Here is a 22,949-nt window from a genome sequence, read left to right on the forward strand (position 1 = left end):
GAACTAGGTTAAGAAGTAGGCCATCTGGCCCCCCTAGCCTGCTCCGCCATTCAATAAGATCATGGCTGATCTTTTTGTGGACTCCGCTCCACTTACCCGCCTGCTTACTATAACCCTGAATTCCTTTACTGTTCAAAAATCTATCTATCTTTGCCGTCAACTCATTTACCTTGCTTCGAATACTCCAAGCATTCCAGTAAAGTGCTCTTATGCTAGATTTTATACCTCTTTTGAATCCTAAAATCTCCATTGATAACATCTCCTGAGTTGTTCTTCCCTTTAACTTTTTTCAGAATTTTCCATGCAGTTGAATCCACCTCCACACGTGCTAACCTGCCAACTTGTTTCCCATTAACCATTATACTTCCTGTAGTTTTATCCTTCCCTTCTCCTCCACCCCTGCTAGTTTAAAGTCCTTGTGACCACCCTATTTATTCTTTCCGCTAGAACACTGGTCCCAGATCAGTTCAGGAGAAGACTGTCCGAATGGTGCAGATCCCTCTGGGGGCGGGGGGAGAAGCAAAAAACCATTTTAGAAGAAAGATATTACATTTGTATTAAATAATCTGAAATACTTAAGAAATAAATATCATGCATTGTTGAAAATTGCAGTCTTGTTTTGTTCTCAAAATCAATTTTCATTTGAAATTTTAGTCAAAGGAGGAACTGGAAGGAGCAAGAGCAGAAATAAGATGGTTGTTAGCCGAAAAGGACAAGTATACTGATTCTATGAAAAAAGCATTCATGCGTGGTGTATGTGCTCTCAACCTAGAGGCAATGAGTATGTTTCAGAACGGAAGCAGAAGAGTGGAACACGGTCAGTACTCCTAGGAAAGCTTGGTAATGGAAATTGTGGAAAGTTTGTTAATTGATGGATATTTTGGATATAAATAAAGTGAAACTGTTCATACAATTATCTATAATTATTCTTCTAAAACTCCAAAAAGTCAAAGCCATTTCCTTTTCCATCGTTGAATTTTAGTGATTTACCCCAATAATTTTTCCTGTGGTCTATTTACAGTTCTGCAGCAAAGATTTTATTATTTTCCTTGTTCCCAAGAATTTTTTTCTTTCAAGTTACCAGTCTAGTTCACTCATTTCAGTCCCTGCTGCTCCTGTCTTGTCCACTGGCCAATGTGAGTTCTTGGTTTCAATTTGTGTTTAATATCATGGCCAGCCCAGCCTGGTCATTCACTAACTCACTGAAGAGCTCTGGGACATTTAAGTATCTTTATAGTGTGTCGATGAATGAGTGAGACGGACTTCCGGTTGCGGCAATGCACTGCTAAGCCGCACGTATCGGCAGCTCCCGTTCTAACGGACTTTTGGGCTCTTTTTGGGAGCCCCAACGGAAATGTTTTTGGACCAAACCCAGTTTGGGGTGACGAAGGAAGGAGTCCCCCCCCCGGGTGTGTATGGAAAGGATCGGTGGTAGTGGCCAGATTGCGAAGGATCCTTTGGAGCAGTGGCAGAGAAGAGAAGGAAGAAGCAAGATGGCGACGGATGGAGTCCAGACGACATGGGGCCCGGACCAGCAGGAATTCCTCCGACGGTGTGTGGAGGAATTAAAGGAGGAGGTGCTGGCGCCAATGTTATTGGCATTCGAAGGGCTAAAAGAATAGCAAAACGCCCAGGCGATAGAGCTCCGTGGGTGAAGGCGAAGGCAGCTGAGAACGAGGATGAGATCCTGGGCCTAGCGGTAAAAATGGAGACGCAAGAGGCGCTACATAAGAGGTGTATCGAAAGGCTCAAAGCCCTGGAGAACAGCTCGAGAAGAAAAAACCTCCGGATTCTGGGTCTCCCCGAGGGAGTGGAGGGAGCTGATGTTGGGGCTTATGTGAGCACGATGCTCCATTCGCGAATGGGAGCTGAGGCCCCCTCGGGCCCCCTGGAGGTGGAAGGGGCTCACCGGGTCCTTGTGAGGAGACCAAAGGCTGGAGAACCACCAAGGGCGATAGTGGTGAGATTTCACCGCTTCACCGACAGAGAGGCGGTTTTGAGCTGGGCCAAGAAGGTACGGAGTAGCAGGTGGGAGAATGCGGTGATACGAGTGTATCAGGACTGGAGCGCGGAGGTGGCGAGAAGGAGGGCGAGCTTTAATCGGGCCAAGGCGGTGCTTCACAAGAAGAAAATAAAGTTTGGGATGCTGCAGCCGGCGCGATTGTGGGTCACTCACCAAGACAAACATTACTACTTTGAAACGTCGGATGAGGCACGGACCTTTATTCAAGAAAAGAAATTGGACCAGAACTGAGGGACTGATGCTGGGGGGGAGACGACTATGTTGATGTATAGAAATGTAAATTGGGGAATGGGAGTTCACCGTATCGGGACGATAGACGGGGTTTTTTTTCTCTTCTTGACGGGGGGGACACTGAGAAATGTGGGCGCCGGTGGAAAAAAGGGACTATGGGGGGGGTGGGGAATGGGGGAGCTGCGCCATGGAGGGCGGGGCCAATCCAGGAAATCGCCGGTCTTTTCCCGCGCTAGGGAGATGATGGCGGGAAGATAGGCGCAAGGAGGATGAGAGTTACACACACGGGGGTCAAGGAAAGAGGGGGGAAGCCGGGGTCAGTTGGAGTCAGCTGACTTTCGGAAGCATCATGGGGGGAGTAACCATGCTGGATGGGGATCTAGCGGGGGGGGGGGGGGGTTCAACTGGGTTGCTGCTGCTGGGAGCAGGAGGGAGCTGGCAAGAGAAGAGGTGGTCGGGACGGGAGTGCGCCGCCTGGGGGATGGGTGGGTGCACGGGACCTGGACGGGGGGCTGGCCTAGAATAGGGGATGGCTAGTCGGGCGGGGGGGCCCCCCCAATCTGGCTGATCACATGGAATGTGAGAGGCCTAAATGGGCCGATTAAGAGGGCCCGAGTGTTCGCGCACTTAAAAGGACTGAAGGCATGCTTCAGGATACGCATCTGAAGGTGGCGGATCAGGTTAGGTTAAGGAAGGGATGGGTGGGACAGGTGTTCCACTCGGGGTTGGACGCGAAAAATAGAGGGGTGGCGATATTGGTGGGGAAACGGGTGTCGTTCGAGGCTAGGAATATAGTGGTGGACAACGGTGGTAGATATGTGATGGTGAGTGGTAGATTGCAGGGAAAGGAGGTAGTGTTGGTAAATGTATATGCCCCGAACTGGGACGACGTGGGATTTATGAAGCGGATGCTGGGACGTATCCCAGACCTGGAGGTGGGAAGCCTGGTAATGGGGGGGGGATTTCAATACTGTGCTGGACCCAGGGTTAGATCGGTCTAGATCCAGGACCGGAAGAAGGCCGGTAGCAGCCAAGGTGCTCGGGGTTTATGGAGCAAATGGGGGGAGTGGATTCGTGGAGATTTGCCAGACCGTTGGCCAAAGAGTTCTCCTTTTTCTCCCATGTCCATAAGGTATACTCCCGGATAGATTTCTTTGTCTTGAGCAGGGCACTGATTTCGAGGGTGACAGGAACGGAGTATTCAGCCATAGCCGTTTCAAACCATGCCCCGCACTGGGTGGATCTGGAACTAGGAGATGAGAGGGAACAGCGCCCACTCTGGCGATTGGATGTGGGATTATTGGCGGATGAGGGGGTCTGTGGAAGGGTGCGGGGATGTATTGAGAGGTACCTGGAGGCCAATGATGACGGCGAGATCCCGGTGGGGGTAGTATGGGAAGCGTTGAAGGCGGTGGTTAAGGGAGAGTTGATCTCTATTAGGGCTTACAAGGAGAAAAAAGAGGGCAAAGAAAGGGAGAGATTAGTGGGGGAGATTTTGAGGGTGGATAAAAGATATGCGGAGGCCCCGGACGAAGGACTATATATAGAGAGAGGCGAAGACTTCAGACGGAGTTTGACCTGCTGACCACAGGGACGGCAAAGGCACAGGGGATGAGATACGAATATGGGAAAAGGCGAGCCGGCTGCTGGCCCACCAGCTTCGTAAGAGGATAGCGGCGAGGGAAATAGGGGGAGTAAGGGATGAAACGGGAACTACGGAGCGGAGAGCAGGGAAGGTAAGTGAGGTGTTTAAGACCTTTTATGAGAGGCTATATAGGTCCCAACCCCCGGAGGGAAAAGAGGGGATGCAACAATTTCTGGACCAACTAAGGTTCCCGAGGGTGGAGGAGCAGGAGGTGGCAGGCCTGGGGCGCCAATTGGGGTGGATGAGGTGACTAAAGGGCTGGGGGACATGCAGGCAGGGAAGGCCCCGGGACCAGACGGGTTCCCGGTGAAATTTTACAGGAAATATGTGGACTTGTTGGCCCCACTGCTGGCGAGAACCTTTAACGAGGCCAGAGAAGGGGGGACTCTACCCCCAACAATGTCGGAGGCGACGATATCACTAATCCTGAAGCGTGATAAAGATCCGCTGCAATGCGGGTCATATAGGCCTATCTCGCTCCTGAATGTAGACGCCAAGTTGCTGGCAAAAGTGCTAGCGACGAGGACCGAGGATTGTGTCCCGGGGGTGGTGCATGAAGACCAGACAGGGTTTGTAAAGGGGAGACAACTGAATGTCAACGTGCAACGGCTGTTGGGGGTGATAATGATGCCCCCAGTGGAGGGGGAGGCAGAGATAGTGGTGGCGATGGATGCAGAGAAGACATTCAATAGGGTAGAGTGGGAGTATTTATGGGAGGTGTTGAGGAGGTTTGGGTTCGGGGAGGGGTTTGTCAGTTGGGTCAGACTCCTCTATGGGGCCCCAGTGGCAAGTGTAGTCAAAAATCTGCAGAGATCGGAGTATTTTCGGTTACATAGGGGAACAAGGCAGGGGTGCCCCCTGTCCCCATTACTGTTCGCGCTGGCAATTGAACCATTGGCCATAGCGTTGAGAGACTCTAGGAAATGGAGGGGGGTGGTTAGAGGGGGAGAGCAACATCGAGTGTCGCTCTACGCAGATGACCTACTGCTGTATGTGGCGGAAGGAATGACCGAGGTTATGCAGATATTGAAGGAGTTTGGAGATTTTTCGGGATATAGGCTTAATATGGGGAAGAGTGAGCTTTTCGTAGTACACCCCGGGGATCAGGGAAGAGGGATAGACGCCCTGCCGCTAAGGAGAGTGGAAAGGAGCTTCCGATATTTGGGGATTCAGGTAGCCAAGAGCTGGGGAACTCTACACAAACTCAATCTGACGCGGCTGGTGGAGCAGATGGAGGAGGATTTCAAGAGGCGGGATATGCTGCCGCTCTCACTGGCGGGCAGAGTGCAGGCGGTAAAGATGATGGTCCTTCCAAGGTTTCTTTTTGTGTTTCAATGTCTCCCCATTTTGATCACTAAGGCCTTTTTTCAGAAAATAGATAGGAGCATTATGAGCTTTGTGTGGGCAGGGAAGACCCCGAGGGTAAGGAGGGGGTACCTGCAGCGCAGCAGGAACAGAGGGGGGCTGGCGTTGCCGAATCTGGACGACTATTACTGGGCCGCCAATGTGGCGATGGTTTGCAAGTGGATGAGGGAGGGAGAGGGGGCAGCGTGGAAGAGGCTGGAGATGGCGTCCTGTAAAGGAACGAGCCTAAAGGCGCTGGTGATGACGCCGCTACCGCTTTCCCCGAAAAAGTATACCAAGAACCCAGTGATGGTGGCAACCTTGAGGATCTGGGGGCAATGGAGGCGACATAGGGGGGTGACGGGTGCCTCGGTTTGGTCCCCGATCAGGAATAACCATAGGTTTGCTCCAGGAAAGATGGACGGAGGGTTCCAGAGCTGACATCGGGCAGGAATTAGGCGATTGAGAGACTTGTTTATTGACGGGAAGTTTGCGAGCCTGGGAGCGCTGGAGGAAAAGTATGAGTTGCCCCCGGGGAATATCTTTAGATATATGCAAGTGAGGGAATTTCCGCTGCTCCCGACACGGGATCCAGGATAGAGTGATTTCAGGGGTATGGGTCGGGGAGGGCAATGTGTCCGACATATATCAGGAGATGAGAAACGAGGGGGAGGCGCTTGTCGAGGAGCTGAAAGGAAAATGGGAAGAAGAGCTGGGGGAGGAGATTGAGGAGGGGCTGTGGGCTGATGCCCTAAGTAGGGTAAATTCCTCTTCCTCGTGTGCCAGGCTTGGCCTGATACAATTCAAGGTTCTACACAGAGCACACATAACGGGAGCAAGGCTGAGCAGGTTCTTCGGAGTGGAGGACAGGTGCGGAGGAGGTACTTGGGAAGCCCGGCAAACCACGCACATATGTTCTGGTCATGTCCGGCACTGGATGAGTACTGGAGGGGAGTGGCAAGAGTGATTTCAAAGGTGGTGAAGGTCCGGGTCAAGCCAGGCTGGGGGTTAGCTATATTTGGGGTAGCGGAAGAGCCGGGAGTGCAGGAGGCGAAAGAGGCTGATATTCTGGCCTTTGCGTCCCTGGTAGCCCAGCGAAGGATCTTACTTATGTGGAAGGAAGCGAAACCTCCCGGCGTGGAGGCCTGGATAAACGACATGGCAGGGTTCATAAAACTGGAACGGATGAAGTTTGCGTTGAGAGGATCGGTTCAGGGGTTCTCCAGGCGGTGGCAACCGTTCCTTGACTATCGCGCGGAACGTTAAAGGAAAATAGATCGTCAGCAGCAGCAGCCCAGAGAGAAAGTGTGGGGGGGGGGGGGGTAACCTGTTTTGTTCTGGTTGGGGTGGGGGGGGGGGGAGCACCACTTTTTGTTACTTTGTTATATCACTATTTTCAGTTAAATTGTTATTTATTAGTTATTGTGTTATCTTTTTTGTTGATTTGTAAAGTGGAAAAATTGTGTTTGAAAACTTTAATAAAATATATATTTTTTTTAAATGAATGAGTGAGACACAGGTGGCCGGATGGGAGAGTGACATTGTTGTGAGGTTGTGTCGGAGGATCAAGGTGGGGGCCATGGTGAGGTGGAGGATGCACTTGGGGACCCCTCGGAGATCCCAATGCAAGGATTTCTCTGAAATTTCCCAAGAACTGAGGGGCAATTCTGCTACTCCCTGGGACCTTCCCCAAAAAGTCTCCACTTCGTGATATAGACGGGTTCCAACTCTGTTACCTGGATCGTTACCTAGGGAATATTGGACAGGAAAGAAACCTTATCTAACTAGGTAACTATACAATTAACCACCCCCTTGACCCTCTGCCTGCCACACCTTTGGCCTGCCGACTCCTCCAAGGGATCCTATGCAATGCGGAAGGACCCCAAGAACAGGTATGCTCCACATTTCTGAAAAAAACCGTTTCAGAAGTCCGGGCCAAAGATTCAAAGCTCCATCTTGGTGCTTTAAAAAGAAAAAGGAGCCATGTAGCAATCCAACCGTGATTGCCATTCCTTGGACGATTCAACTTCACCTCCTTGAATTGCTGAGACTTCATCGATGTTAGAAATAACCCCGATATGTACAGGGAAAAAGTGTAAAAACTAATCAACCCATCAAATACATATCGTGCTTTTGAGGTACACAGACTGAAACCTTCAAACAACATATATTTAAGTTGGCCCACACCTATTTAATTGGATAGTGAGACCTGCACATTTGTACACTAGCTAGAACTGTATTAATCTTGGTCATTCATCTTGGTTTATATTTCCAGGATATTGAGCAGCAGGTCTGCCAAAACGGAAATTAGTAATCAGACGAATGTAGCTGTTCGTAGCTTTTGTTTTTACCAAGAAACACCTGTTCATGTTTTTAGGTATCATAGTTAGCCCGAATTGCCTTAACCTGGAAGCAGGACTCCTTTTCTTCAAGGTGGCATCCATAGATATCATCTCTACTGTAAAAAGCATTTTTATAGTGCTTGTCTGTCTTAAATATTTCAGAACACTTCAGATACAATGAATTGCTTTGAAGTGAGCTGTCGAACAATTGCAGAGCCAAAATCAATAAAACCAATAAATTGTGAAATAAATAATAATAACAGTAGGAAAAAGTCATGTTCATACTGCATAATGCTGCAGACTTTGACTGCCGTGCCTATTTCTGGTTACTGGGACTCGAGATATTTGAGCACTGTAATGCAGAGAATAACCAACGGTCTGTGTTGAAAAGAGCTACCTGATTAATGTTGCAACCCTGTTCTACAGCACTCCCACCCTCAGCAAAGTGTAGTGCCCAGAATTAGACACATTAGATGTCAGAGGTAGGTTCTTTACACAGAGTGGTGGGAGTGTGGAATGCACTGCCAGCGGAGGTGGTGGAGGCAGTCCGTCATTAGGGACATTTAAGCGACTCTTGGACAGGCATATGGACAGCAGTAAATTGAAGGGGTGTAGGTTAGGTTGATCTTAGATTAGGATAAATGGTCGGCACAACATCGTGGGCTGAAGGGCCTGTACTGTGCTGTACTGTTCTATGCTCTATGTTTTCCACTAAGGCCTAACCAGTGCTTTAAGTCCAGCATAACTTCCTTGTTTTGGTACTCCATGTCTCTATTTAGCCACCATTAGAATTTGTGTATGTGAACCCCCAAATCTCTCCCTTTAAAATTGATTAACTTTGTTTATTTTTGGAAGTGCTCATTTGTGACTTGTTCAAACTTGCAACCAGTTTTGGCTCTGAAAAAGTCAGTGGACTATTGAATTGAATTAATAATAATAATCTTTATTGTCACAAGTAGGCTTACATTAACACTGCAATGAAGTTACTGTGAAAAGCCCCCTGTCGCCACATGCCGGCACCTGTTCAGGTACATGGAGGAAGAATTCAGAATATCCAAATTCTCTAAAAGCTCGTCTTTCGGGACTTGGGGGAAACCGGAACACCCACGCAGACACAGAAGATGCAGACTCCGCACAGACAGTGGCTCAAGCCGGGAATCGAACTTGAGACCCTGCCACTGTGCAGCAACAATGCTAGTCACTGTGCTACCGTGCCATGGCATGCTTTTTACATTCCATATTAATGAGCACTCAGACTCTGCTGCTATCACTAGATACATGTTTTACAATTTATGGGCCTATACAACTATAGGCCGGTGAGCCTCATGTCAGTAGTAGGTAAATTATTGGAGAGAATTCTCAGGGACCGAGTTTATACCCATTTGGAAACAAATGGACTCATAAGCGATTGTCAGCATGGTTTTGTGAAGGGGAGGTCGTGCCTCTCTAACTTGATTGAGTTTTTTGAGGAGGTGACAAAGATGATTGATATGGGGAGGGCGGTGGATGTTGTTTACATGGACTTCAGTAAAGCCGTTGACAAGGTGCCTCGTGGCAGACTGGTACAAAAGGTGACGTCACAAGGGATCAAGAAGTGAGGTGATAAGATGGATACAGAACTGGCTCAGTCACAGAACGCAAAGGGTACCAGTAGAAGAGTGTTTTTTTGAATGGAAGGTTGTGATGAGTGGTGCTTGGATCTCTGTTGTTTGTAGTGTACATAAACAATTCGGAAGAAAATGTAGCCGGTCTGATTAGTAAGTTCGCAGATGACACCAAGGTTGGTGGAGTGGCAGATAGTGGATTGTCAGAGGATACAGCAGGACATAGGTTGGAGACATGGGCAGAGAAATTCTGCACTGTAAATTCTATGATCTATGAAATGGCAAATGGAGTTTAATCTGGACAAATGTGAGGTAATGCATTTTGGCAGGTCTAACATAGAGGGGAAATATACCGTCAATGGCAAAATTCTTAGGAATATAGAAAGTCAGAGATCTGGGCGTGCATGTCCACAGATCTTTGAAGGTGGCAACACAAGTGGCCAAGGTAGTCAAGAAAGCATAAGGAATGCTTGCCTTCATCGGACGGGGCATCGAGTATAAAAACTGACAACTCATGCTACAATTGTATAAAACCTTGGTATGGTCGCACTTGGAATATTGCGGACAATTCTGGTCGCCACACTACCAGAAGGATGTGGAGGCTTTGGAGAGGATGCAGAGGAGGTTTACCAGGATGTTGCCTGGTCTGGAGGGTGTAAGCTATGTGAAGAGGCTGAATAGACTCGGACTGTTTTCACTAGAAAGACTGAGGTTATGGGGTGACCTGATAGAGATCCACAAGATTGAGGGGCATGGATAGAGTGGATGGGTAGGCACTCTTTCCCATGGTGGAGGGGTCAGTCACCAGAGGGCATAGGTTCAAGGTCCGTGGGGCAAAGTTAAGAGATGTACGAGGCAGGTTTTTTTACGCCGAGGGTGGTGAGTGCCTGGAACACATTGCCAGGGGAGGTTGTGGAAGCAGATACATTAATGGCATTCAAAGGTATCTTGACAAACACATGGATAGGATGGGTATAGAGGGATACGGCACAAGGAAGTGCTGAGGGTATTGGCAAAGGTTGGAGGGCGTTCTTTTTTTTTTTTGTTTTGTGATGCCAGATGAATAAATGGTGGAAAAATATTGAATCTATGGTACTAAGAAAAAGGCATACTGAAGTGGAGGATGGCACAGTGGTTAGCACTGTCAGCGCCAGGGACCCACGTTCGATTCCGACCTTGAGTAACTGTGGAGTTTATACGTTTGCCCTGTGTGCGTGGGTTTCCTCCGGGTGCTCAGGTTTTCCTCCCACAGTCCAAAGATGTGCAGATTAGGTGGATTGGCTATGCTAAATTGCCCCTTTGATGTCTAAAGGTTAGGTGGGGTTAGGGCTATGATGGCACAAAACCATCCATGGTGCATGCCTCAATTTCTCCTGCATGCCAGCAGATGACCTCCCGCAAAGTCATAAAATCATCCTCTAAAGAAAATAACCTGGATAGTGTTCCGTGAGAAAATTTGAACAAAAAAGTCTTGCATTGTTTAGGAGCTTCAAAATTGGTTTAAGAATGTTATATTACAACAATGTTTCCTTGTTACATTTCCAAAGGTAGAGCGGCTCAGTAACTAATTTTTCATACAGCATTCAATTTACTCTAACTGATCTTATTCTTCTAACACCCAATCACATTCAGAACCAGATACACATTTATGTTTTTATAGTGAATCTCCATTTCTAACTTTTATTTTGTTCATTCTTCAACACTAGCAAATCAATCTGAGGGCACAGATTTCAAATAGTTGACAAAAGATCAGAGGGGGAAATTTACAAGAAGTGTTTTTAAGCAGCAAGATATAATGTGGAATACTAAAAGTAAAATTACCATAGTCCCAGATGACGAGAGGCTGTTTTCCCCTTTTGAGGAGGAAAGCTGACTTGTGGTAATTTTACCTGAGGATAACTATGCCGCAGGTGAGGGGCAAGGTTGAGAAGGTGAGTCTTCATGAATAATCTCAGTGGGATTGAACCCGTGCTGTTGGCCTCGCTCTGCATCACTAACCAGCTGTCCAGCCAACTGAGCTTGGAACGTACAACTAGAAAAGGTGATGAAAAGGGCAGCACAGTGGTAACACTGCTGCCTCACGGAGCTGAGAACCCAGGTTCGATTCCGCCCCTGGGTCACTGTCCGTGTGGAGTTTGTACATTCTCCCTGTTTGCGTGGGTCTCACCCCCCCACAACCCAAAGATGTGCAGGCTAGGTGGATTGGCCACACTAAATTGCCCCTTAATTGGAAAAACAAATAATTGTGTACTCTTAAATTTATTTTTAAAAAGGTGATTAAAGGGGGGCTGGTTTAGCACAGGGCTAAAGAGCTGGCTTTTAAAGCAGGCCAGCAACGCGGGTTCAATTCCCGTACCAGCCTTCCCGGCCAGGTGCCGGAATGTGGCGACTAGGGGCTTTTCACAGTAACTTAATTTGAAGCCTACTTGTGACAATAAGCGATTTTCATTTCATTAAGTAGATTTAGTCGCAACGTTCAAAAGGGAATTGATGGCTGGATAAAAATTTGTTAGGGCTATGAAAAAATGGGAAATGGAATTAATTGAATAGTTCTTTCAAAGAGTTGAAACAAGCAGTCGAGGCAAATGGCCTGTGCTGTATGGATCTTCCTTTGCTGTGAGTCTGTGAACCAGTTGACTCTTGGGGAAAGATCTATAAAACCCAACATTTCCCCATCTCACCTGTACAAGACAAAATTCATGGATAACACAATTTTTTTTTTTTTTGACGAAACATTTTTTGATTTGTCCTAAGTATGTTCATGGATGTATCAAAATATTGGTGTGGTATCTGAAGAAGGTCCATTAAATTTACCATTGGTTTAAAATTTTGATCTTTGGTTCAAATTTGATCACTAAATCTGTGGTAATGGAGAATATTGATTTTTAAAAAATCGTTTTTCAGTGAATTGTAGGAATAACCGCTGCAGTAAGAATCTGAGATTCGTATTGACCAAGGTTGTTTTTCAAACTGATTCATGTAAAATCTCCAGCATCTGATGATGGAACACTGACAAAACAGAAGTTGCATACTACATTCCAGTTGCTTAAAATATTACAGCTCCATGAAAAAAGTACCATAAATTTGATCACTTGCATTTAAATAGTATAGATGATGAATTTAAATAAACCTTCAACGGTAGATTTGTAAATTTAGATCGCTTTTTGTACTGTTGTGATGAATTCAGCAGGGCAATTGTATCAATTTGCAAAGAACACTCTTTCCATGGCGTAGCCTCAGACCTAAATTATGGATTGGGTTTATGGTTATAGAACAAGTGTGTTCATGTGCAGCAGAGTGTATAATTCCAAACAGCTGTTAAGGATTCTTCTCCTAAGCTGCTAGCACCTATCTAACCCACCCAATTCTCTACGCTATCACCAATTTAACTTGCTCAGGGATATGGTTTTATTGGTGTTCATTGCCATACTATAAATTAATCATAAGTGGCATGTCTGAGGCTAATACACAAAAACCAACATGCAATTCAACTATAATGAACACCGTAAATAAGCCCAAACGTATTCTCACTTGAAATTCGCATTCATGTTTTCCAGCAAAAATCACTGGATAGAGAATCAGTCCAAACGCAAACCCTCCCCCCCCAACCAGACCATGTCATTTGTTCTTAAAATCTTGTTTTCACTGAGCACTAATCTTTAGAACATAGAACGATACAGTGCAGTACAGGCCCTTCGGCCCACGATGTTGCACCAAAACAAAAGCCATCTAACCTACACTATGCCATTATCATCCATATGTTTATCCAATAAACTTTTAAATGCCCTCAATGTTGGCGAGTTCACTACTGTTGCAGGTAGGGCATTCCACGGCCTCACTACTCTTTGCGTAAAGAACCTACCTCTGACCTCTGTCCTATATCTATTACCCCTCAGTTTAAAGCTATGTCCCCTCGTGCCAGCCATTTCCATCCACGGGAGAAGGCTCTCACTGTCCACCCTATCTAACCCCCTGATCATTTTGTATGCCTCTATTAAGTCTCCTCTTAACCTTCTTCTCTCTAACGAAAACAACCTCCAGTCCATCAGCCTTTCCTCATAAGATTTTCCCTCCATACCAGGCAACATCCTGGTAAATCTCCTCTGCACCCGCTCCAAAGCCTCCACGTCCTTCCTATAATGCGGTGACCAGAACTGTACGCAATACTCCAAATGCGGCCGTACCAGAGTTTTGTACAGCTGCAACATGACCTCATGACTCCGGAACTCAATCCCTCTACCAATAAAGGCCAACACTCCATAGGCCTTCTTCACAACCCTATCAACCTGGGTGGCAACTTTCAGGGATCTATGTACATGGACACCTAGATCCCTCTGCTCTTCAACACTTCCAAGAACTTTACCATTAGCCAAATATTCCGCATTCCTGTTATTCCTTCCAAAGTGAATCACCTCACACTTCTCTACATTAAACTCCATTTGCCACCTCTCAGCCCAGCTCTGCAGCTTATCTATATCCCTCTGTAACCTGCTACATCCTTCCACACTGTCGACAACACCACCGACTTTAGTGTCGTCTGCAAATTTACTCACCCACCCTTCTGCGCCTTCCTCTAGGTCATTGATAAAAATGACAAACAGCAACGGCCCCAGAACAGATCCTTGTGGTACGCCACTTGTAACTGAACTCCATTCTGAACATTTCCCATCAACCACCACCCTCTGTCTTCTTTCAGCAAGCCAATTCCTGATCCACATCTCTAAATCACCCTCAATCCCCAGCCTCCGTATTTTCTGCAATAGCCTACCGTGGGGAACCTTATCAAACGCTTTACTGAAATCCATATACACCACATTAACTGCTCAACCCTCGTCTACCTGTTCAGTCACCTTCTCAAAGAACTCGATAAGGTTTGTGAGGCATGACCTACCCTTCACAAAGCCATGCTGACTATCCCTGATCATATGTATTCCTATCTAGATGATTATAAATCTTGTCTCTTATAATCCCCTCCAAGACTTTACCCACTACAGACGTGAAGCTCACCGGTCTATAGTTGCCGGGGTTGTCTCTGCTCCCCTTTTTGAACAAAGGGACCACATTTGCTATCCTCCAGTCCTCTGGCACTATTCCTGTAGCCAATGATGACATAAAAATCAAAGCCAAAGGTCCAGCAATCTCTTCCCTGGCCTCCCAGAGAATCCTAGGATAAATCCCATCAGGCCCCGGGGACTTATCTATTTTCAGCCTGTCCAGAATTGCCAACACCTCTTCCCACGTACCTCAATGCCATCTATTCTAATAGCCTGGGTCTCAGCATTCTCCTCCACAACATTATCTTTTTTCTGAGTGAATACTGACGAAAAATATTCATTTAGTATCTCGCCTATCTCTTCAGACTCCACATACAACTTCCCATCCCTGTCCTTGACTGGTCCTACTCTTTCCCTAGTCATTCGCTATGAAAGTTTTGCTTTGTTCTCCTCCTTAATACATTCTGCTATCTTACCTTTTATCCCACTGTTGGCACCTTCCATACTCCTTCACCCTACCATCAATACTTTTTGGGCGGCATGATGGCGCAGTGGTTAGCACTGCTGCCTCTCGCTGAGGATGCGGGTTTGACTTTGGGTTACTGTCCGTGTGGACTTTGCACATTCTTCCCGTATCTGCGTGGGTCTCACCCCCCCCACAACCCAAAGGTGTGCAGGTTAGGTGGATTGGCCACACTAAATTGCCCCTTAATTGGACAAAAATAATTGGGTATTCTAAATTCATATTAAAAAATACTTCCTGTCTTTAGCCATACACATCTTTGATGCAATTTCTCCTTGCTCCTAGCTATCACTGACCGTCTACTCAGCTCCAGCTGCTCCACCTCATGTAATCCATCACATTTCTCCCTCTCTTTAGCTCTGAAGAGTCATTCAAAACATTAACACTTTCTCTTTCCACAGATGCTGCCACACCTGCTGAGTTTTCCCCGCATTTTCTGTTTTCACCCCAGTGCCATCCCAGTTGAAATTAAACTAATTTGATCAAAATTGGTGGTTTAATTAGAATGTTTGTTTCAGTTTTATACGATGCAGTTTCACACGAATGCTGCTTTTTAACACAATCAGCCAATAGGAAACACTTACCTCACTATTCATTCTGCTCCTTTATAAAGAGGAACTGCTAAACTTTCATATAGAATAACCATGATGTGATGCTGTTGAATTTTTCTCTCCAGGTGACTGATATCTGTGCCACTGCCCCCTCTCCTTCTACTGAGTGTGTTTGGCCAAGGTTGGTCATGACCGGTACAGGCTTGGAGGGCTGAAGGGCCTGTTCCTGAGCTGTATTGTTCTTTGACTCTCAACTTTGTTGAAATATATGACCGAGAAAATGCTGAAAAATCTCAGCACGTCTGGCAGCATCGGTAAGGAGTGAAAAGAGCTAACGTTTCGAGTCCGATGACTCGTTGTCAAAGCTAACAGACCGAGAAAGTGGGAAATATTTATACTGTGGTGTGAGAATGAAAGTTGAGTCATAGCCACAGAAACCGAGGGAAACCGGGTGCTAATAGCCACAGAAACCAAGAGGAAAGAGTGCTAATGGCAGTCCCCAGAGAGGATAAAAGATGTGAAAGGCCAAACAGCAGAGAAACTAACATCCGAGGGTGAACTGTAGATGTGGGGGGAGGGGAAGGGGGAAGCAAAGAGGAGAAAGGGTAAGGGAAGGTGGATAAGATGGATGGCGGGTTTAAATATATATTAAACTTGTATATAATGAACTCATATATTTACTCATACCCCGTTTGTTTAAATATATTTAGTCCCTTTTGCTCTGCCAACAAATCTGGCTCTTGTCTTGCAAAGGGACATTTTTGTTTTGAAGGCCGTGGATCAGTGTTTTGGCTTTCAGAATTATCGCTATGATTTTTCAAACCTTTCTGAATTTCTAAATTGATGTTGGCCCTGTTGGGTATTTGCATTGACTTGCACCATGTTTTAATTTTGAGTTTTCAGTGTGTTGGCTGGTTGTTAATTTGATTTTAAAAATATATATATTATAATAAAAATAATTTTAATTTTTTCAACTTTTTTGTTTCATCAATCCCTTCCATAGGGGTAGCACAAGTGGCTAGCACAGTGACTTCACAGCGCCAGGGCCCCAGGTTTGATTCCCCGCTGGGTCACTGTCTGTGCGGAGTCTTCATGTTCTCCCCGTGTCTGCATGGGTTTCCTCCGGGTGCTCCGGTTTCCTCCCACAGTCCAAAGACCTGCAGGTCAGGTGGATTGGCCATGATAAATTGCCCTTAGTGTCCAAAAAAGGTTAGGAGGGGTTATTGGGTTACGGGGATAGGGTGGAAGTGAGGGCTTAAATGGGTTGGTGCAGACTCGATGGGCCTCCTTCTGCACTGTATGTCCTATGTACATGTTCTATGTTCACTGTTGAATCTGGTCAGAATTCTGCTTTGGGCTTTGAGGAAATACCAGAATCAGTGCAAGCTAATCTGGCCTCTAGTTATTTCCCTTTTTGATGCATCCTGTGCAATTTATCCTCCCCTCTGATTCCTGCTGTCCTTGCTAAATCTAGGCAGAGTACAGATCCAGGCAGGGATGGGTATGGGCACCAGAAAAAAAGGGACAATGGCTGCAGTCCCACCGTCATACCGTGAGTTGACCAAGGCTGATGGGAAAGTTTGTTTGCTCTTTCTCCAGCCTACAACCTCTGTTTCTATTGCAGCCTTGTAGTGGAGCATTGATGTTTTTCTTTTCCTCTAGTTTCTCCTGAGTAAATGCCCTCATGCCCATTTTTTCATCCTAACATCCTCACTATATTAAAAATCCAGTGCATGGAATAATAATCGCTTCTTGTCACAGGTAGGCTTCAATGAAGTTGCTGTGAAAAGCCCCTAGTCGCCACATTCCAGCGCCTGTTCGGGGAGGCCGGTACAGGAATAGAACCTGCGCTGCTGCCTTGTTCTGCACTACAAGCCAGCTGTTTAGCCCACTGTGCTAAACCAGCCTCTGAATGACGAGGGTCCAATGGCGGGATATTCTTGTCCTGCCACTGTTGACATGGTTTATATTGAATGCAATCTTTGCTGCCAGGAAACCCATGACGGGGATGTGCCATGGGTGGGGCCAGAAGATTCCGCCAGTGTGAAAGACTGGAAAGTTCTGCCCTGTGTATTTACATATATGCACTGTAATCCTATCTTTGTATTTCTCGTCATCCTTGGTCAGCTCCAATCTAATATGGTGCTGCATCTTTATTTGTACCATCCAACGTTCTCACTTTATCCACCATGTTCCTCTTTTCTGCATCTCCCACTGGTGCCCATCTTTGTGGATATTCCTTTACATTTTTTTTAATGGAATTTATTCATTTTAATGAGATTTTTAGTACAGGATGTATTTTCTGTAATAGCAACTATTACATCAAAATTCCTTGTTCAAAGCTGCATCTGTGGAACAGCTATTTACTGTTCAATATATATTAATGACTTGACTCTTGTTAATGTTTCCAAGTTTCTAGATCTGTCTGCAGCTTGAGTTATCCTCCAACTCGGCGGGACTGCATTCGCCTGGTTACATTCTTACCTAACCAATCAGTGAATCACTTGCATTGGCTTCTCTTCCCACTACTCCACGGGTACTTTGGTGTCCCTAAGCATCTAATTTTGGCTCCTTCCTATTTCACATGACATTGCCCATTCTTTTCAGTTACCGTCTTAAACACTGACACACTATTCACTGCCACCTCCATTCTTCTCCCTGGCAACTATCTGAGGATGAACCAGACTGCTGTAATCATGCGATCATTTGACCCTGTAAGTATCTATCTTTCTGCGCCCTCATTATTTTCATCTTCACCCATCATGATACTCCATCCCTGTCTCTGTTCATCTGCAAGGTACTCGTCCATGCCTTTGTTACCTTTAGACTTGATATACGCCCTCCTGGCTGACCTCCAACAGTTCTACTCTCTGTAAACTTTATATCATCCAAAACTCTTGCCTGTGTCCTACTGGCACCAGGTTCCATTCACTCATCTTTGTGCATGTTGACCTGTTGCCTATCTGTCCCTCTTTTCTCCTTTAAGATTTAAAACCTACCTCTTTGACTAAGCTTTTGGCCATCTATCTTATGTGGGTCAGTGTCACATTTTGCTTAATGCCTCTTAAGCACTGTAGAACATCTTATTACATTAAAGAGTAGTGTATAACTACATATTTTTAGAAGATTGAGAGGTGATCTTGATTAAAAGATGGTTTAGCTGGTTTAGCTCAGTGGGCTAGACAGCTGGTTTGTAATGCAGAGCAAGGCCAGCAGTGCGCGGTTCAATTCCCCTACCAGCTGAGAATTCTGAATTCTCACTCTGTGTCCCTGAAGTAAACCTATTTGTGACAATTAAAAAGATTATTATTATGACATGAAAGGATGAATGCTGAGATGCTGTTTCCCCTGACTGGATAGTCTAGAGCTAGGGGGCATAGCCTCAGAAGAAGCCTCAGCCTTTTAGGACTGAGATCACCCAGCTTGTGATTCTACCCCAGAGAACTCTGGATGCTTGGCTGATGGGTATATTCAAAGATGAGCTCAATAGATCGAGGAAAAGGGATCAGGTGGGAAAACAGAGTTGTGGTTGAAGATCAGTCATTATGTTTGTGCATAGCAGATCAGGCTCAAGGGGCCATACTTTGTGTTATTGTGTAAACATCTTATGTGATCTTTCACAGTACCAAGCAGTAAGAATATAATGTTTTACTGAGGCACATTTTGGCCTGATCACCCTAGTTGTGGTAATTTACAGCTCGGGTACTTGTTGACTACATAAATATTTGTTTATTGTCTGAAAGTCATGTAGCAGTTAGTTGCCAAACCTTTTATTTTATTTGGGGGGGGGGGGGGGGGGGGGTTGGTGTTGACTGGGCTAATTTACCTGGAAAGGGAAAGAATGAAAGCATAAATTTTGAACCTGTTTCATTATAACCAGAATGGTATTGCATAACAACTAAATACATAAATTTGTGGGGAAATTAATTTTCTCCTCTTCCAGGGTGTGGGATCATCTCCATCTTCAAAAGCAAATTTCAATTGTATGTTTCTTTTCAAAACAGGAGATTCAGAGTCAATGCATAGAAGAGATGATCGGGATCAATGTTCTGCCTCTGTATTGCAAGCAGCTGGAAATGTGGTTGGTTCTATTCCTGCAACCTCAGATTCTTCAGTTCCTTTTGACTCTGATCGTATGGTATGTAGTAAACTGACCTGATCTAAATGACAGATTTACCTTTGACACAAACATTGCTATTCTTGGTTTTGTAGTGAAGTAATTCTGGAGAATGGCCTTATGGTTGCTGTGAATGGTGCAATAAAAGTTTCATTTCTCCAATTTTACATAGTTTCTAAACTCTGTCATGTTATTGCAGAGGAAAGAAAATCAAACTCTCAATCTTTAAGAACACATCTTTTCCTTATACTACTGGGGTTATTTCCACTGGAGCAGAGAAAAATGAGATGAAACCTATTGAAGTTTTAAAAAATTTTGAAGCTCAGTTTTGTCACCAGATAAAGGGATAGTTAAATATTGTCATCACCGGTACTACCTGTGATGGGCAGCACGGTAGTGCAGTGGTTAGCACAGTTACTTCAAAGCTCCAGGGTCCCAGGTTCGATTCCCAGCTTGGGTCACTGTCTGTGCGGAGTCTGCACGTTCTCCCAGTGTCTGCGTGGGCTTCCTCCGGGTGCTCCGGTTTCATCCCACAGTCCAAAGATGTGCAGGTTAGGTGGAATGGCCATGTTAAATTGCCCTTAGTGTCCAAAAAGGTTAAGTGGGGTTACTGGGTTACAGATGTGGGTTTAAGTGGGGTGCTAATTCCAAGGGCCGGTGCAGGCTCGATGGGCTGAATGGCCTCCTTCTGCACTAAATTCCAGGATAACTGCAGACATTTATTTGTATTCCTGTGTCATAGATGACTTGGCCTACCTGTTTTCTTCCCTGCTGGATGCTTCCTATGTGATTTGCTTCTTGATGCCCTGGTCAGTTCTAAAGTTACTGTCATTAGTATTAATTGTAGTCCTATTGACTTAAACCCCCTCTTCCCTGGATGGTTGTAACACAGCGGTACCCTGGGAGATGTTTTTTGGGGCCCCTCTTAATTCCCAGGCAAGGACTGCACAGGAATTGCCTGGGAGTTCAAAGTTTGAGCAATTATCCTACCTCTGGAAGCCTCCAGAACTCCTATCTAAAGTCAGAGACTGCATGGTTCCCACCTACTCAGGCCACCTGCTCAGTAAAATAGTTACCCATGAAAAATTAGAAAGATTTATAACCAATTGTAATTCCAAGGTAACTGTATTCCCGATCCTTGACTCCCCACTAGACCCCCTCCCGACTAGCCTCACCCGACTACTTCCACCGACTAGCACCTCCGATCACCATCCAATCTGCTTACCGTACACGCTAGCCTTTTCTCCTGTCAAAGTGGCTAGAACATTTATATTAATCAGTATACGGCAGCTAGTGCTGTAAAAACAAGACATGGCTTCACTTCTGCGGACAGTCCTGCACTATACCTGAAGGGCTCCAAAAGCAGTTGGCTATGCTGTATATTTCACAATAAGCCTATGTCAGTAGTCAGAGCACGAAATGTGCAGCTCCAGACTAAGGTAAGTAAAAAGGAACAGTGGCAATCCCATGGTGGTTGGCACTTTACAGAAGATTCAGCCTTTTGAGTGGGGAACTTTTTGCTAATCCAGATTTGTATATGTGAACATTTGGCCTGTTAATTTGCAGTATTTTTTTTAAATCACGGCTTTGCCAAAAACCTTATGATGCAGTTTTGTTTTATTCGGTTCATGGTAAGAAACCAAAGCCTCAGCCAGTGGAATTGGTATTTTCTAGTGGGACATGTACAAATTATTCTGCCGAATTATCTGGAAATCCTGGGAAAGATAAAACTACAAATACCGACAATCCAGATTAAAATAGTTTTCGAGGAGTACAGCAAAGTTTGAGTTTAAAATTATTCCCACAGTCATTTGCACAACATTAAAGCATCATTTTGTTTGACATATTTAGCTCTTTGGTTTACATAGCATCTTATTTTTCATTTTGCGTATCAATCCCACAAGTAACCATCAACTAAAGGACAAGCTTGTGATAGTGTTTTGGGGAGGGGTGGGCATTTTTTGATTTGTTCTTGGGGTGCGAGGGTTACTGGTAAGGCCAGCCTTATTCCCCTATCCTACTAGTCCTCGGGAAAATTATTGTATCCTGTCTCTTGAAACGGTTGCAGTCCAGGGTGTGTAGGTACACTCAGTGCTGTTAGGGCGAGAGCTCCAGGATTTTGACTCCATAAACAATGAAGGAACAGCAATATAGTTCCAATTCAGGAGGTTTGTGACTTGGACGAGAACCTGCAGGTGGTGATGTTCCCTCGTGATGATATCTGGCCCTGCCCTTTAGGTGGTAGATTTTGACCAGAGATCATCCTTCCCCATTTTCCATTAGGGACTTGCAATCTTGTAAGATCCACAAGACGAGAGGCTCTTGACTTGACACTTCCTGAAAGATAAGATCTACCATAATACTGTTTTCATTATGTGCTGAAGTGAGGCTTCAACAAGCTGCTTCCTGACTCCAGTGAATGTGACTGCCAACTGAACTAATTTTGCAAAATGCCTCCAATAGCAATGGCCTGGGTTGAACTGAGTGTTGTAATTCTGCCTGGCAGAAGGAAAAGAAAATTCATTCAGATCTTAGATTTATTATATGTAATATGAAGTCTAATGGATTGCTTTTTAAAAACGAGATGATTGATGCAGGTAGGGCAGTAGATGTTGTCTATATGGACTTCAGTAAGGCCTTTGACAAGGTCCCTCATGGTAGACTAGTACAAAAGGTGAAGTCACACGGGATCAGGGGTGAGCTGGCAAGGTGGATACAGAACTGGCTAGGCCATAGAAGGCAGAGAGTAGCAATGGAGGGATGCTTTTCTAATTGGAGGGCTGTGACCAGTGGTGTTCCACAGGGATCAGTACTGGGACCTTTGCTCTTTGTAGTATATATAAATGATTTAGAGGAAAATGTAACTGGTCTGATTCGTAAGTTTGCAGACGACACAAAGGTTGGTGGAATTGCGGATAGCGATGAGGACTGTCAGAGGATACAGCAGGATTTAGATTGTCTGGAGACTTGGGCGGGGAGATGGCAGATGGAGTTTAATCCGGACAAATGTGAGGTAATGCATTTTGGAAGGTCTAATGCAGGTAGGGAATATACAGTGAATGGTAGAACCCTCAAGAGTATTGAAAGTCAAAGAGATCTAGGAGTACAGGTCCACAGGTCATTGAAAGGGGCAACACAGGTGGAGAAGGTAGTCAAGAAGGCATACGGCATGCTTGCCTTCATTGGCCGGGGCATTGAGTATAAGAATTGGCAAGTCATGTTGCAGCTGTATAGAACCTTAGTTAGGCCACACTTGGAGTATAGTGTTCAATTCTGGTCGCCACACTACCAGAAGGATGTGGAGGCTTTAGAGAGGGTGCAGAAGAGATTTACCAGAATGTTGCCTGGTATGGAGGGCATTAGCTATGAGGAGCGGTTGAATAAACTCGGTTTGTTCTCACTGGAGCGAAGGAGGTTGAGGGGAGACCTGATAGAGGTATACAAAATTATGAGGGGCATAGACAGAGTGGATAGTCAGAGGCTTTTCCCCAGGGTAGAGGGGTCAATTACTAGGGGGCATAGGTTTAAGGTGAGAGGGGCAAGGTTTAGAGTAGATGTACGAGGCAATTTTTTTA

The 22,949-nt window shown here is 45.6% G+C and overlaps 1 protein-coding gene across 5 annotated transcripts in view; it reads left to right on the forward strand.

The window, feature by feature from the left end:
- The window catches only part of poc5 (POC5 centriolar protein homolog (Chlamydomonas)), a 171,763-nt gene that overhangs the window by 103,707 nt on the left and 45,107 nt on the right, over positions 1-22,949 (forward strand). For all 5 annotated transcript variants that reach the window (XM_072516045.1, XM_072516048.1, XM_072516049.1 and 2 more), the window contains 2 exons: positions 655-817; positions 19,262-19,395. In XM_072516045.1, the coding sequence (XP_072372146.1) occupies positions 655-817; positions 19,262-19,395 (297 nt within the window). The remainder of the gene's footprint in view (positions 1-654; positions 818-19,261; positions 19,396-22,949) is intronic.

This window comes from Scyliorhinus torazame, chromosome 9, assembly GCF_047496885.1.
Source record: "Scyliorhinus torazame isolate Kashiwa2021f chromosome 9, sScyTor2.1, whole genome shotgun sequence".
Lineage (NCBI taxonomy): Eukaryota > Metazoa > Chordata > Chondrichthyes > Carcharhiniformes > Scyliorhinidae > Scyliorhinus > Scyliorhinus torazame.